General features: G+C 35.5%; 2 protein-coding genes across 3 annotated transcripts; one reads left to right on the top strand and one right to left on the bottom strand.

Moving 5' to 3' along the window:
• Positions 1–752: 752 nt before the first annotated feature.
• On the bottom strand, positions 753–5,313 carry LOC139979718 (C-type lectin lectoxin-Thr1-like). Its single transcript, XM_071990767.1, has 3 exons — positions 5,068–5,313; positions 2,342–2,596; positions 753–1,175 (listed from the first exon to the last, which is right to left on the bottom strand). Exons 1-3 carry the CDS (start codon positions 5,168–5,170, stop codon positions 976–978), a joined length of 558 nt encoding a protein of 185 aa, XP_071846868.1. The 5' UTR covers positions 5,171–5,313; the 3' UTR covers positions 753–975.
• Positions 5,314–6,313: 1,000 nt separating this feature from the next.
• On the top strand, positions 6,314–12,839 carry LOC139979719 (uncharacterized). 2 transcript variants are annotated; one of them, XM_071990768.1, is made up of 4 exons: positions 6,314–6,786; positions 9,978–10,096; positions 10,929–11,078; positions 11,630–12,839. In XM_071990768.1, the coding sequence occupies exons 1-4, from the start codon at positions 6,756–6,758 to the stop codon at positions 11,777–11,779; spliced, it is 450 nt and encodes a 149-aa protein (XP_071846869.1). In that variant the 5' UTR covers positions 6,314–6,755; the 3' UTR covers positions 11,780–12,839. The 2 variants fall into 2 exon arrangements, with proteins under 2 accessions (XP_071846869.1, XP_071846870.1); XM_071990769.1 differs by having other exon boundaries at positions 6,340–6,786; positions 9,981–10,096.
• The last annotated feature ends 890 nt before the right edge of the window (positions 12,840–13,729 follow it).

The following is a 13,729-nucleotide window of genomic DNA, read 5'->3' as shown; positions in this document are numbered from 1 at the left end:
CTGCATTATGCAGCCACGTTAGGTAGGCATATGTGGCATTTTGTACTCATTTAAGGCTAGTACTTAGGCTTGGAGTTTTGAAGATCAATTGTCTGAAACTAAGGAACGTTTCATGAAACATGGGAGGTGTAAAATTCACAACAAATGTAACCATAACTGTACACTGTATCACTGTTTTTTATTGTGGACATCTTGGACCAACATTAATACATTTGAACTTTTTTTAGGCAGTACAGATACATAGCCTACCGTCAACAGGTTCAATGGTGCTGGGGGTTCCTAGCAAGACACGTCAGGGTTGTGCTACCATCATGTGCAGTCCAAAGGATCAGAAGTGAGTTTCCAGCCAATGGTCAGTTCACTGGATTCAAGTTGCCAGGAGAAAACTCAATTGTATAGGAGGCCTTGGTTGAGAAATCCCCCCCCCCCCCCTAGAAAAACATTCCCAATGGCATTCCAATATTATTCCCAAATGGCATTCCTAGTTACCAATCTAAGGGTTACTCTTGAATCCCAAATGGCATTCCCAATGGCATTATCAGTGGCATTCCAAGTGACATTCTCATTCGCATTCCCAATGGCATTCTCAGTGTCATTCCCAGTGGCATCCCCAGTGGCATTCCCAATGGCATTCCTGGGCATACCGACATTACTTACTACATACTACTGTCACATTGTTACTCTGTATAAACATCGCATATACTGTTTGTTAATGGACAAAACCAAAATAAAACTACAATGGCGGCTGTAAATGTAGTAATTTTGAATGTATTCTGCAACTATAACAAGAACAAAATGGTATGCTCTTATCACAACATTACGACTTGGCATGCATTTTGCTTAGAAATAAAAAATAATCCCCTCATTTGATTGTATGATCTATAGGAGTTCGTTGGAAGGCACTACAATGCATGTATCTTTCAGCATGCTCCAGAATGAAGGCAAACAAACCAAAAACGTTTTAAGGTATTCTAACTACCCAAACAAGGCAGCATACTGAGCAATATTATATTGGCATACACCTGCACGCTTCCGCGTACACGGAAGGTCGTTCCACTTTCCTGGAGGTCCTCGGTTGATTTCTATACAATTCTCATTGCCACCTTTGTTGTTTGGTTCCTTAGGTTTCCAGTTGTCGAAAGTGGTTGCAACACCCTTCCTCACCCAATAGAACTCTGCATAAATACAAAAACGATAAACCTAGTTGGTTTCTAGTCTTTTAGTTATTTTTGTTGTTGTTATTTCAATAATTATATATATATATATATATATATATATATATATATCTTTTGGAGTAAACGTGGATTTCCGTTATATTATATATATATATATATATATTATATATATATATATATATATATATTATATATATATATATATAATATAACGAAAATCCACGTTTACTCCAAAAGAAAATATTATTAGAGAAAACCAGAGAAATAAGATATGACTCATAATTGACAAATAAGGAGTAAGTTTTAGAAAATATATTGGAATTTTCGGTCCCCCTAGGACCTTCGTCAGCAATACTTGGCAGTCGAATGAAAAGTAAAAAATGTAACACAATGAAAGTATGACGCTAGATAAGTGTAAGTTGCAATGATGGAATTAAAACCGAATAAACCATGACTTTACAGGAAGCGGATTAAGGAGCAAAGAACGGATTACATATGCTTGTAGAACTGATAGTTGTTAAGGGGTCCCAAGACTTTGTTGAGGCCGGTGATGTGAGATTTAATACGAAAGATCAAATCGATTTCTTTACATTTACGTTCAGTAGTTGATTTGAAGTTCGAGGCAATTAAAATACATTTTAGGTTTTTTAGAGAATGACTATGAAGATTGAAATGTTCGGAAACTGGGAATCCTGCAAAATTATTACGAATAGATTTTTTGTGATTATTAAAACGTAAGCGGAACTGGGAGCCTGTTTCACCTACATAATTGCCCTCATTGCAAAGTACAAAGTAGAAAATGTAAATAACATAGTAATAGAATCACAAGAGAGGGAAGGGGGTCTTAGACTAAAGTCAACATTTGGAATCTTGACCACGGTGCCTGGGGTAATATGGGGGCATATTTGGCATCGAGGTTTACCGCAAGGAAAATTGCCCGCGGAGGTGGAAACTGAGTGGGGGAGTCTGGAGGAAGTGAGTAGAAATTTAAGGTTGGGGGTTGACGAAATGCTAGCATGGGGGGTACCTTAAACGATTCTCCTACAGACTGATCGTCTTCGAATCCGGGCCTCCCGCCTTATATACGGACACCCTTACCACCTAGATCATAAACATTGATTATGTGTCGAGGGGTTCGAAACCAGTAGGGATTGAATATAACATACCGTTCACAACTCTTACAGCCCCGATCCAAGCACGTTGGCCACCGGCTACTATATCAGCAACGAAATGATTGTCTGCGATGGAATTAATTCCTTCTACGAGGCTTGTTAGTGGTTCTCCATTCTGAGGGTGGCGCACTCCAGACACAGCACATAACTTCTGCGTTGTTTGATAGTCCCTACCTTCACCGACGGGGCCGTTTATTAATTTGTAGCAATTACCTTGATATTCCTTCCAGCCGTCACTCGTATCACAGCCTAAATGTGATGAAAGTCACATGGTTCTTCATAATTGTTTTGACTCAGAAATTAAAAAAAAAAAAATCTTCATTAATTCTGAATAAAGTCAATTAAGTAGCTCATTATAAGGTACATACATAACTCATCATAACTCAAATTTGATTTAGACATGGATGCAGATTTGGATTGAAACTAACAAAAACACTTGTTCTTGGTTTCTTGTTTTAGGAAGCGAGTTCAGTGTAAAATTGATTTGTAAAATAGATAAATGTCCATACGCTATGGTTCTTATACCCTATTAGAAAGATCCCAATATCAAAAGTGAAGTTTAACCGTCCTGCACTATTTTAGTTTTCGTGTTTTGAAGCAGCCAATGTGTACCATATACGCAGCCGCCCACTCATCACAAGGCATACAGGTAACATACATGTCATATCCGCGTACACCATCGCCCAAGTCCGTTATGAATGATGGCGCTACTGAAGAATAAACCAGAGGGCCAACATTTTCAACTTGCACTCTGCACTCATGCGTACCTACCAATGAAGTTCACTCTAGCTTTAATTTTTGAGTTATTATGTTCACAAGGATGTGACACCCTGACCTATATTAGCCTACATGACATTTGACCTACAATATATATATATTCATGCGTACCTACCAATGAAGTTCACTCTAGCTTTAATTTTTGAGTTATTATGTTCACAAGGATTTGACACCCTGACCTATATTAGCCTACATGACATTTGACCTACAATATATATATATATATATATATATATATATATATATATATATATATATATATATATATATATATATATATATATATATATATATAAAATAGTAGTGGTCCATACTGATAATATAAAAGATAAACAGGCGAATAATTTTAACAACGACATACTGCTATATTTCGGAGTGGTCACCACTCCATCGTCAGGCAATTGTACAAGATCAATTGAATACAAGGGCTAATATACATCCGAAGACGACAAACATGAGTGAATTTTTAAACTAGGAATGGTGTTGACCATTGTGCCGCTAAAGAGAGTCTCCTAATAAAAGACTTAAATGCTGACTTAAATAGAAACGTAGCGAGCTACGGGTTGGAGCTATTCTAATCCCTATTTACTTTTTATTGCTGGTTGTTCTAATCATTCCTAGTTTAAAAATTCATTCATGTTTATATATATTTATATATATAAATATATATATATGTATGTATGTATACATGTATGTTTGTATACATATATATATATATATATATATATATATATATATATATATATATATATATATTTATTTATTTATTTATATATAGTTATATATGGTTAAATATATACCTATGTACTTATATATATGTACTCATATACTACTTATATACCTATATACCTATACAGCTATATACCTATATACCTGTGTACCTGTGCTTCTGTACTGTATATTTATATATTTATATAATGTCCAATTGATAATCTAGGGGGTGATTTTCACCACATATTTATCATATTATCCTTTATAAATTAAAGTGATCTTTACATCTAACCCTCCTATAGAACTAGACTAATTTTAGAACTCGCTCGATAAAAATAGAGCATTTTTTCCCCCATCGAAATGCAGATTTACAGTTTATAATTTAAGTAGATCTTTTGCCAAAAATGAAGGACTTAAACTCTATATGAGCCAGTTTGTTATATTAACAAGGCTTTCATCAATTGTGTATCATTTGTAAATTAGTGTCTCACACCTCTATTAGGATACAAAGAGAATAAACCTGAATCTGGAACTGAAGAAATCAACCTGCTAATAAACTAAGTTTTCCTGAAAACCACATTACTATATATACGAAGGTCATAAATACGATGAACCGAACAATGAACTCATTTAACAGACTGACGAACCAACCTGACTTAGATAGAATGAGAGGATATGTTTCAGGATGGAAGAAAAAGGGAATGCTCGTAACATACCCCTTATTGATCCCATTTAAATTATATTTTGACCAGAGACGTTTAGCTTATGTCTGTAGCCTATTCTTAGTCTTTTTACCATCATGTTTTGTGGCGAGTAACAAAGAAAATACACCTCATTAAAGCAGAATGCGTTAATGTTGGATAAACATATTGATACAATTTAAGTATTTTCCTTAAACTGTTAAACCGAAGAACCATCAAAAGCGTTGGTACCCAGCAAATTCTAATGCTTTATAAATTTAATTCCCATGCTTTTATCTTTCTACTTCTGCTTACGTTTACACAATTTATTCACCATTGTAAACATTGTGATAACTGTGGCTTATATTGAATCTCGGTATTTTGTTTCAATGCTATAGAAGAGTCAGCAAAATAAATTAAACGAGATGAGAGAACAATGGTAGTGTCAATAAACAAAAACGAATGTAAAAACGATATACCACTGTATAAAATTACACATTAATTTGATATAATTAATGGAATTCATTTTTGGAAATTTTGGAAACAACTTACCAGTTAAAGGGAACCGAAGTTCACCTCCACCGTTCACCACCTGTCCGGTCATTGCTGGAATAACTAACGCCAGGAGAATAATGGACTTCATCTTGCAGATCATAAATGAAGAGACTACAGTCTGTTTAGGAACTGCCTACTACGAAGTTTACTTTACAATGAGGAGGTATGATCTGTACATAACTCTTATATTTAGTCTCGATCTTTTCTCTCACCTTTTCAAACCAAGACCGACTGTTCGCTGAATCATCTATGTTCCAATATATGTAGTTACCAACTGTTACCATCAATATCGCAAGTCCGCCAGATTTGCTGAATGTGCGTAATTGAGATATGTTTCCATAATAGTGTCTGCGTGGATCCTCTCCCACTAGGCTGACACATTACCTCATCATAATCGTTTAACTACCGAGCATAAGAAATAATTACAAAAGTCATGCCCCCACTGAATAAGAAGTTTTCCCGCCTATCCAAAATCGACAGACACAAATTTACTTTTTTACACACTATAAACCAGCTCAAATAGAAAGACAGAAAAACAGGAAGGCAGAAAGACAGACAGAAAGACCGAAAGACAGGAAGACAGAAAGACAGGAAGACCGAAAGACAGGAAGACCGAAAGACAGGACGACAGGAAGACAGGAAGACCGAAAGACAGGAAGACAGAAAGACAGGAAGACAGAAAGACAGCCCGGGGTCAATAAGGGAAAAAAAATCGTTTCAAATATGGGATGATATTGAATAGTGTATTCTCAACTCATTTATAAAGATTTCAAAAGAGGGACCTGCATGCTGACACAATTGTTCTCGGACACCCGACTTGACTCTCGTATGCCCTAGGCTTGTTGATGAATTCTTAGCTGAATTAACAATCTATAGATTTGTACGTTTTCATATTCCGAAAATTACGGCCAAGTGCAAAACATTGTTTCAGTTATAATCATCATCGATTGGCAAACTAACGTTTCTGCATACAAGTGCAATACAGTGAAGCCAGTGGAAATGCTCTCTTTTAGGTCAATATTTAATGTGTGTTCCCTATTTCTAATATTTTTTAAATATATATATGTTTTTTTACAGAGGACAAAGTCCATTTTGTGTGATTTAAGTGGTATACACTGGATCATAAACCAATGCACGTATAGTGCGCTGGCTTGCATGTGAAGTAAGGTACTTTCTACTTTGACGTATACTTTGAAATATCATTACACTGGCACTATATTTGAAGTTTTGTTCTTGGTAATACGGTGAAGGTAAATAAATTGAGTAATATATGATACTAAAGCTTGACGAATATGACTCTTATAGGAGTTTAACGATTGATAAAGTTCTTTGTTTGGTCTCTGATGAGTCAGGTGTACGGTATGTTGACATTGTAGGAGCGGGAATTTAGTGAACTTATCTATGTTGACATTGTAGCAGTAGGATATTTAGTATACTAATCTATGTTGGCATTGTATAGGAGCGGTAATTTAGTGAATTAGACTCATTCCACAAAGGGTTCCGTGTCGAATAAGTTGTATACACACACACACACACACACAAACACACTCGCGCATATATAAATATATATATATAGATGCAGGTATAAAGGGAATACGTCTGGAAAATAATTTTATAAATCTATATAGAAGAGGACATCGATACGTGTGTCAGTTATGTCGCTTTTATCTTGAAAAATCGAAGACATGGAAGAAAATACGAGGTTAATCGAAGACGGTAAGTCAAACTCAATCGCACCTGAATATTGTCTGCCATGATAATGAAGGTCAGATATACTGACGATAATGCTAATTCCTAAAGTTGATACATTAATGATATAATTATAGTGTTAATATGTTGCATGAAATACCAGTTGTAGCAGTATATGATGTCATGGTTTAGTGACGACAGGTTACTTCGTAAGATTTTTCTGTAACGGCGGTATATTTCCTGTTATGGTGAGGGAAGGATGCAGTTATAGCGAGATCAACTTTTTTGTCGGAGTCTCTGAGATCGCTAACTGCAAATGCAATATTTATTATTGCCACTTTTACTGAAATAGTCTAATTTAAGGTGAATAAAACATGGATATTACCTATCTGTCATGCATAAAGGTTTGATGATCATTTTGAAAGCCAGGCTTTTACTGTCGCGTATTTTAACACGCGGTAACAAAGTCAATAAAACGAATACTATACGTAGCCTATATATCGCAAAAAAAATCGAAACAAAACAGGTTATTTCAAGTTCGGTAACTCATAGATTCAGTGGGTTCTTTTTATGGTTTCAAGTTTGGTTTCACCAGAAGACTCACTCCAATATCCCAAATCATTCGATTAAGGATTTACGTGTTATTGCCCATTAACCAAAAACGATTCTTGGACAGATAAGTCGAGAAAAGGAAAGACAATTTCTGGGAACTAAACTAAAAAGACCACGGCACCATTCGGTTTAAACATCAGATAAACCAAAACAATTCCTCTGAATATAGGTATAGATGTCATGTTAAAAGATTTCCATGCTGTGAAAATTGCAGTTCAAACCGTTACTCATCGCTTCAGAACGAAGTAAAAAATATGTGGGGTTTTGAAGGTGTGGTGGTCATATAGGCCCGTGGGCAGTGGGTTGTTACAGTTTAATATACCTTTAACATATCCAATCACATTTTTCATTTCTTTTTGGTTCCTTTCTGGGAATATGATAACATTTAAAAACCAATCGAGCTACTTAGCTTGATGTATAGGAAGTATTCTCTAAACGAAATAATACTTGTGGTGCATAAAAAATATCGAATCGTAAAATGTAAGAAATGCATCCCTAGTTGTGATCACCGTTTTATGTTTGTGGCCAAACTAAATGTCAAAACAACCTGAAGGCAAATATAACTTTGCTTTCGCATATATTTCATCAGTAGCTTATAAAAATACTCCGTAGCATTCATAACATAAAAACAATATGATTACTGCACAGAAGGAAAAGCAATACCTCAGTAGGGGCGTTTTGTAGCACGAAAATGATTAACCTTTCGTGCGGCTCTGAATTACACACATAAGTCTAGTTACGGGGTTCCCCTCAAACGCCCTAACTTTACTTTTAATGATTGGATCATATGTTGACCATACTTATGATACATACGCTACATTCCATTGGGTCTTTCTAAGATTCGTGAGCCGTTCTATTAAAATCGGAATTCGTTTCGTGGAATGGGTACACTAAAATTAACTTCACGAATCGCGTTTACGAGTCTTGAATAGAATAGACGAAAAAACAGTATATAGTATGCACGGTATGATATATTTCCGTTACTGCACTGTGTACACAGTTATAATTCATAAGGCCTACAGCACATGTGCGATGCACCCTGTACGAAACTGCCTTAACAGAAAACTTCGATCAAACATCGATTGTAGGAAGATGATACAATCGTAACAAGCTATAGTGTGCTAAATATGCCTAACCACTTTAAAAGATATGAAAAGCTTCGGGTAATTTTGAACCTGTAGGCTATGTCTCGATCGTTGCAAGGAATGGATGCAGTCATTTTGATCATCTCGAAGTGAAGGTTTCTATAGTGATGACGTAACTTTTCCAATCAATCATTGGCGACTATTTACACACAATTGCAACCTTGTTCCAAATTCGCACTACACAGCTGTTTGCGGCTTCAGTGCATATCTCCCTTAATATATCAATCGTTATATACTGTATACTATGATTATTCTGAACTATACTTATTCATTTAAATATTTTAAGGTCACACGTATCACCGAGCCCATATTTTTGCTAATTTAAACCTAAATAGCTAATTGTTTCCAAAATTACCATTGACGGCATATAAATGATACCTGACATTAGGATTGTTAAAGTACAGGAACATATCAAGGATTTTATGATTGTCCATATCACCATGCATTCGTTGAAACCGTCTCTCCTTGCAATGGGGTTTAAGAACATCCCCTCCCCGATGTTAATATGGAGGTAAAACCTCCATGATGTTAATAACTACCTTGTACATTTCTGTGAAGTTGAAGAGAAAATGGAGGGGAGGGAGGGAGGTTGTACACCCTCACAATTCGCGGATTTACACAAGAAGTATAGGCAATATGCTGTGTCAAGTAGGAAGAAATGTAAACTAGTAAATTATAGTAGCAAGGGCGGCGGAAGCACTTTTAATCTGGGGGGGGGGGGGGGCACCGACATCAAAGGGCACTTTGCAGAAATTCGATTGGACTGATGCAGCCTTATATTTAGTACCCTTTGTAACTCTTATTGTATTATCTTATTTGTGTATACACATCACTCCATCAACGCCCCCCCCCCCCCTCGCCCCTAAAGGAAAATATGCATAATAGCACTGCAATATCCAATGTGCAAATTGGGAAACAAGGAACAAGTTTTCTTTTGAGACAAAATGAGGTGAAATCATGCTAGTTGCTATGTAGGAATCTTCCGAATTAGAGTTTATTTCTTGTTAATATCTTAACAAATTTTTTCCATTCGAAATAGCTTTGAGTTTGATCCACAGATATTCATTAAAAGTCACGGGCGTAGCCAAGATTGGCAAAGTTGTATGCACGACTATCTGAGCGGAGCGCCACCATCGGTTGGCGCGGAGCGTACTAGAAAATTTTTGGTTCTACAAACCCCTCAGATGGCCGGAAACGGCCCTTCCCGAGTGTTCATTCTGGTTCCCTGGCCTCTTGCTAACTTGAGGCACCTCAATTTTTATGTAGAAAAAGGGCACATTTTTAACCTGAGGAAAACGTGCACGTGCCCCCTGTGCCCCCCCCGGTTCCGCCGCCCTTGTATAGTAGTAAAATAATTACAGATATGTGACCATTATTTTACGTTCTGCCATTTTAGAGGGCAGTGCCGATTATCAATCGAAACTACTGAACTAATTAATGTCATTGTTTCCTTTTTTTCAAAAGAACCTATTGACACCAGCCGTACAACAAACGTCAATTTACACGCAGCAACATATGATATAAACCGGCAGGACACGGATCAAAGTAACTGCGTTATAACTGATCAACCATTTACACAGGTAATCATACGTATACTAAATACTGGTGTAGTAAATTGCATGTTTAGTGGATACAGCTGAACGTGGCATTCTCGTGGAATCATTTTTACCAAATTTATCAACATTTGTGTCAATAGAAACGTAGTTTAATGATTGTTTACAATTATATAATATAAACCGGCAGGACACGGATCAAAGTAACTGCATGCGTTATAACACGATCAACGATTTACAAAGGTAATCATACGTATACTAGATACTGGTGTAGTAAATTGCATGTTTAGTGGATACAGCTGAACGTGGCATTCTCGTGTAATCAGTTTTACCAAATTTATCAACATTTGTGTCAATAGAAACGTAGTTTAATGATTGTTTACAATTATATATATCAATGATATACTGAAATTAGTTTATTACATAACTATTTTCTATGGTCAATTTTAATCAATATTGGAGGTTGTATATATATAAATATATATTTAAAATCTACTCCTTAATTTCTATATTTGTCTATAATCAGATAATAAGTATAAACTTCTAAACGATTCATTCTTTTATCTAATTTTTCAATGGCCGTTAATTCATTGTGTTGCATATATTCCCATATTTATGGTGGTTTTCCCAAAAAAAGGAACGGATTGCGAGTGTTTGGCAAGTACCGTGCTTGGGGAGAAGGTCCACGCGAGGCAAGTAGGGCGTGGCGGGGATTTGTCTTAACACCAATAACTCTAAACATAGCATATAACTTTTTCACTGATAAAGAGGAAATTAAGATGAGTATTTCAATAAGGGAAGATTTTATCTTCTTTTGCGTTTATGATATGATCCAGACAGGTTTCCTCTCATTTTCTAGACTATAGATCTCGAACTGGCAACACTTGACGTCACAGCGATTAAGACGAATCGAAACAAAGCAATTACATCGATAGTTCTTGCAGCTTTGGCAAGCCTCGCTTGTTTTACAATCTTTTGTACTATTCCGGCAATAGTCTTTGCAATACTTGTAAGTATTTTGCAAGCCTAATTTCCTGTCTCTTATAGTCACTCACTGCAGTTTAAAAAAAAAAATAGAATACGCCATAAAGAAGTCTTTTACGTATGACCGATAGTCGTAGTGTCATAAAGAAATAAAAATTAAAGTAATAAACAGGTTTTCGGCATTTCTTTTAAAACGACTCATTACAAACGTGTTTATCGCTATCTTGGCTTGCTCACATCTTGCTTATTAACCATGTTGAGGCTTCAATGTCGTGATCTCACCAAGTGTTTCAGTGCAGGTCGTTGTATATTTGTATATGTATGTATATATATATATATACATATATATACATTATATATATATATATACATATATATACATTATATATATATATATATATATATATATATATATATATATATATAACCAATAGAACCTCCCTCTCTGTGCGGACACACAGTTCTGTTTTATACCAATTGAAATATATAACTTAAATTAAATAGATGCAAAACTAGTTTTAATCAAATATAATAAAAATAAGGAAAACTTCATTATCTGTTATCTTAATACTGCAGGCTCTTAGGAACAAGACCAAGGATCCAGGATCTGCGAGATCATGGCTACAGACGTCTTTGATATTGATGGGCGTGGCTTGGGCGATGATTGGTCTTGCACTCTTTCTTTATCTCGTACTTAACTCCATTCTGTTCAATTCTTACTACTGAATGTCATTTTTTGTATAAATCCCTACGACTGATAAAGATGCAATATTTTAACACCTACAAGGCTTTCATTCTTATAAGTTTCAGTGTACGCAATATATTTTGTTTGTTAGATCTTTTCGGATACTGATAAACATACCTCTTGGATTGACTTAACAAAAATGGAATTATGATAAGCCACAAATGAGCTTGAACCACACAGTAACTTTCTTATGTATTCATTCATTTGTAGACAGTATAGGCCTAATGTTAATTCATTAAAATGTTACAAAAGTGAACATTCTTTATGACATTCTTCAGCCGTCCTTCACATATTACAGTTCTTTCTGGCTTTCAAAATAATCCAAGTCTCCAACTGAAGACAGATAGTTGACATGTGTTGTCTTGAACGATGGAAAAAATGTTTCGAAAATGGAAACGGGGCAGGTGGTGGTGGTAGTGTGTGTTTGGGTGCGGAGGAGGGGGGGGGGGTCACAACTGCAAGACAATATTACCTGTAAAGAAAGATAGAGGGGATATCAGTAAAACACATCTCCCTTCCGGTGACATGTTTTTACATGACCAGACGTCAGTGTACACGTGGAGTAATAGCCCGGGGGATTTGATGTTAATTTCATCTAGGTGCACAGATAATTGATTAGCCTATACTCGACATAGGCCTACCTGCTGTTCATCATGTTTCATATAAATATTCCTCATGTTAAATTAATATTAATTTGGCGCATAACGTAGGGACAATGCTACATATTAAATAATATATATAATATATAATTCAAATTAGGTTAATGTACTATATAAAACTTAATTTGTTATGCCACCGGGGTTCGAACATACATGAATCATCAGTTTGACTCCAAAGCCATGGTTTAGTGTTTTGAAGCTTAACGACTTTATTGTATCATTTCGGAGGAATGACAATTTGAAAGAAGTCATTTGGGAGTTGCTATAGTTTTGAGTTCTATCGTGGTATGTATTTAGAAGCCTAACAAGTAATGAAGTGAACTTCTAACCTGGACATATAATATATTTAGTATTTTACTTCTGTTCTGTACATAAAACTTTACTTCCTGTTTCACGTTTGATTTTTCATATCCTTTGTATTGAAGTATTATTTGCAGAGAGTACACCGAACCAATTTAAAAAAATCTATACTGCACCCTTATATACACACTTGAAAACACTTTTATTGACATTATGAGCATCATGATCATGCTTTATATATCAAATAAAGGATACGAACTGGTCATACTGTCAGCACAAGTGCTTTACAGCATAGCATGTGAGGCAGTATAGAGTGGTATTAGCATATAGGAAATTGTTCCAACAGGCTGGAGAGTACCTATGCAGCATTAAGTTAGATACCGTGAATGTTAGACTTTCCTACTTGTTTGAATATTAACTCTGAAGATACTGTATTAGGTTAACGTGACATTGTTAGCCACTGTTTGTTAAAGGAGGACGGATTCCTAGGAAACGAAATTAAATGCTAACTTATCGCTAATTGTTTCATTACACGGTCATATCGGGAAACGTATAGGCGTTATATGACTAATGATTGTGATGAACGAACACAACCTTCCCCAATCAACGAAAAGCCTATTTATTGTGAGTTTTAAATTTGAATGATCCTGTTTACAATTGTCTGCACAAATCACTTTTCAAATGAATAATTTTCAAATTTTGAATTACATTTATTTTCGTCGAACTATAACTTTTTATCAAATTTATTTCCCCTTGTGTAAATTGAAGCGCCTCTCCCTCTTCATGGGGATCGGGTTAATCCATGAAATCACAGCTTTCTGCTTTGTTTTGGCAACATAAAATGTACACTTGGTTGTAATAAAAAAATTGTTTCATAATTTCCTATACATAATAAACATATTATAAACATGGGGGACATCAAACAAAATGGTCGTAAAACATGTCTTTTTTTCAGTTGAGACTGATTTCTGA

The sequence above is a fragment of the Apostichopus japonicus genome, chromosome 14 (genome assembly GCF_037975245.1).
Source record: "Apostichopus japonicus isolate 1M-3 chromosome 14, ASM3797524v1, whole genome shotgun sequence".
Lineage (NCBI taxonomy): Eukaryota > Metazoa > Echinodermata > Holothuroidea > Aspidochirotida > Stichopodidae > Apostichopus > Apostichopus japonicus.
Note: the sequence above shows the minus strand (reverse complement) of the source record. Positions and strands in the feature narration are given on the sequence as shown.

Excerpts from the sequence above, each read along its gene's own strand:
- LOC139979718 (XM_071990767.1), bottom strand. The coding sequence starts at position 5,170 with ATGATCTGCAAGATGAAGTCCATTATTCTCCTGGCGTTAGTTATTCCA. Across the intron at positions 2,597-5,067 it reads ACTTCGGTTCCCTTTAACTG|GCTGTGATACGAGTGACGGC; the intron begins GTAAGTTGTTTC and ends CATCACATTTAG. Across the intron at positions 1,176-2,341 it reads GGCTGTAAGAGTTGTGAACG|AGTTCTATTGGGTGAGGAAG; the intron begins GTATGTTATATT and ends GTATTTATGCAG.
- LOC139979719 (XM_071990768.1), top strand. The coding sequence starts at position 6,756 with ATGGAAGAAAATACGAGGTTAATCGAAGACG. Across the intron at positions 10,097-10,928 it reads CTGATCAACCATTTACACAG|ACTATAGATCTCGAACTGGC; the intron begins GTAATCATACGT and ends CTCATTTTCTAG. Across the intron at positions 11,079-11,629 it reads CAATAGTCTTTGCAATACTT|GCTCTTAGGAACAAGACCAA; the intron begins GTAAGTATTTTG and ends TTAATACTGCAG.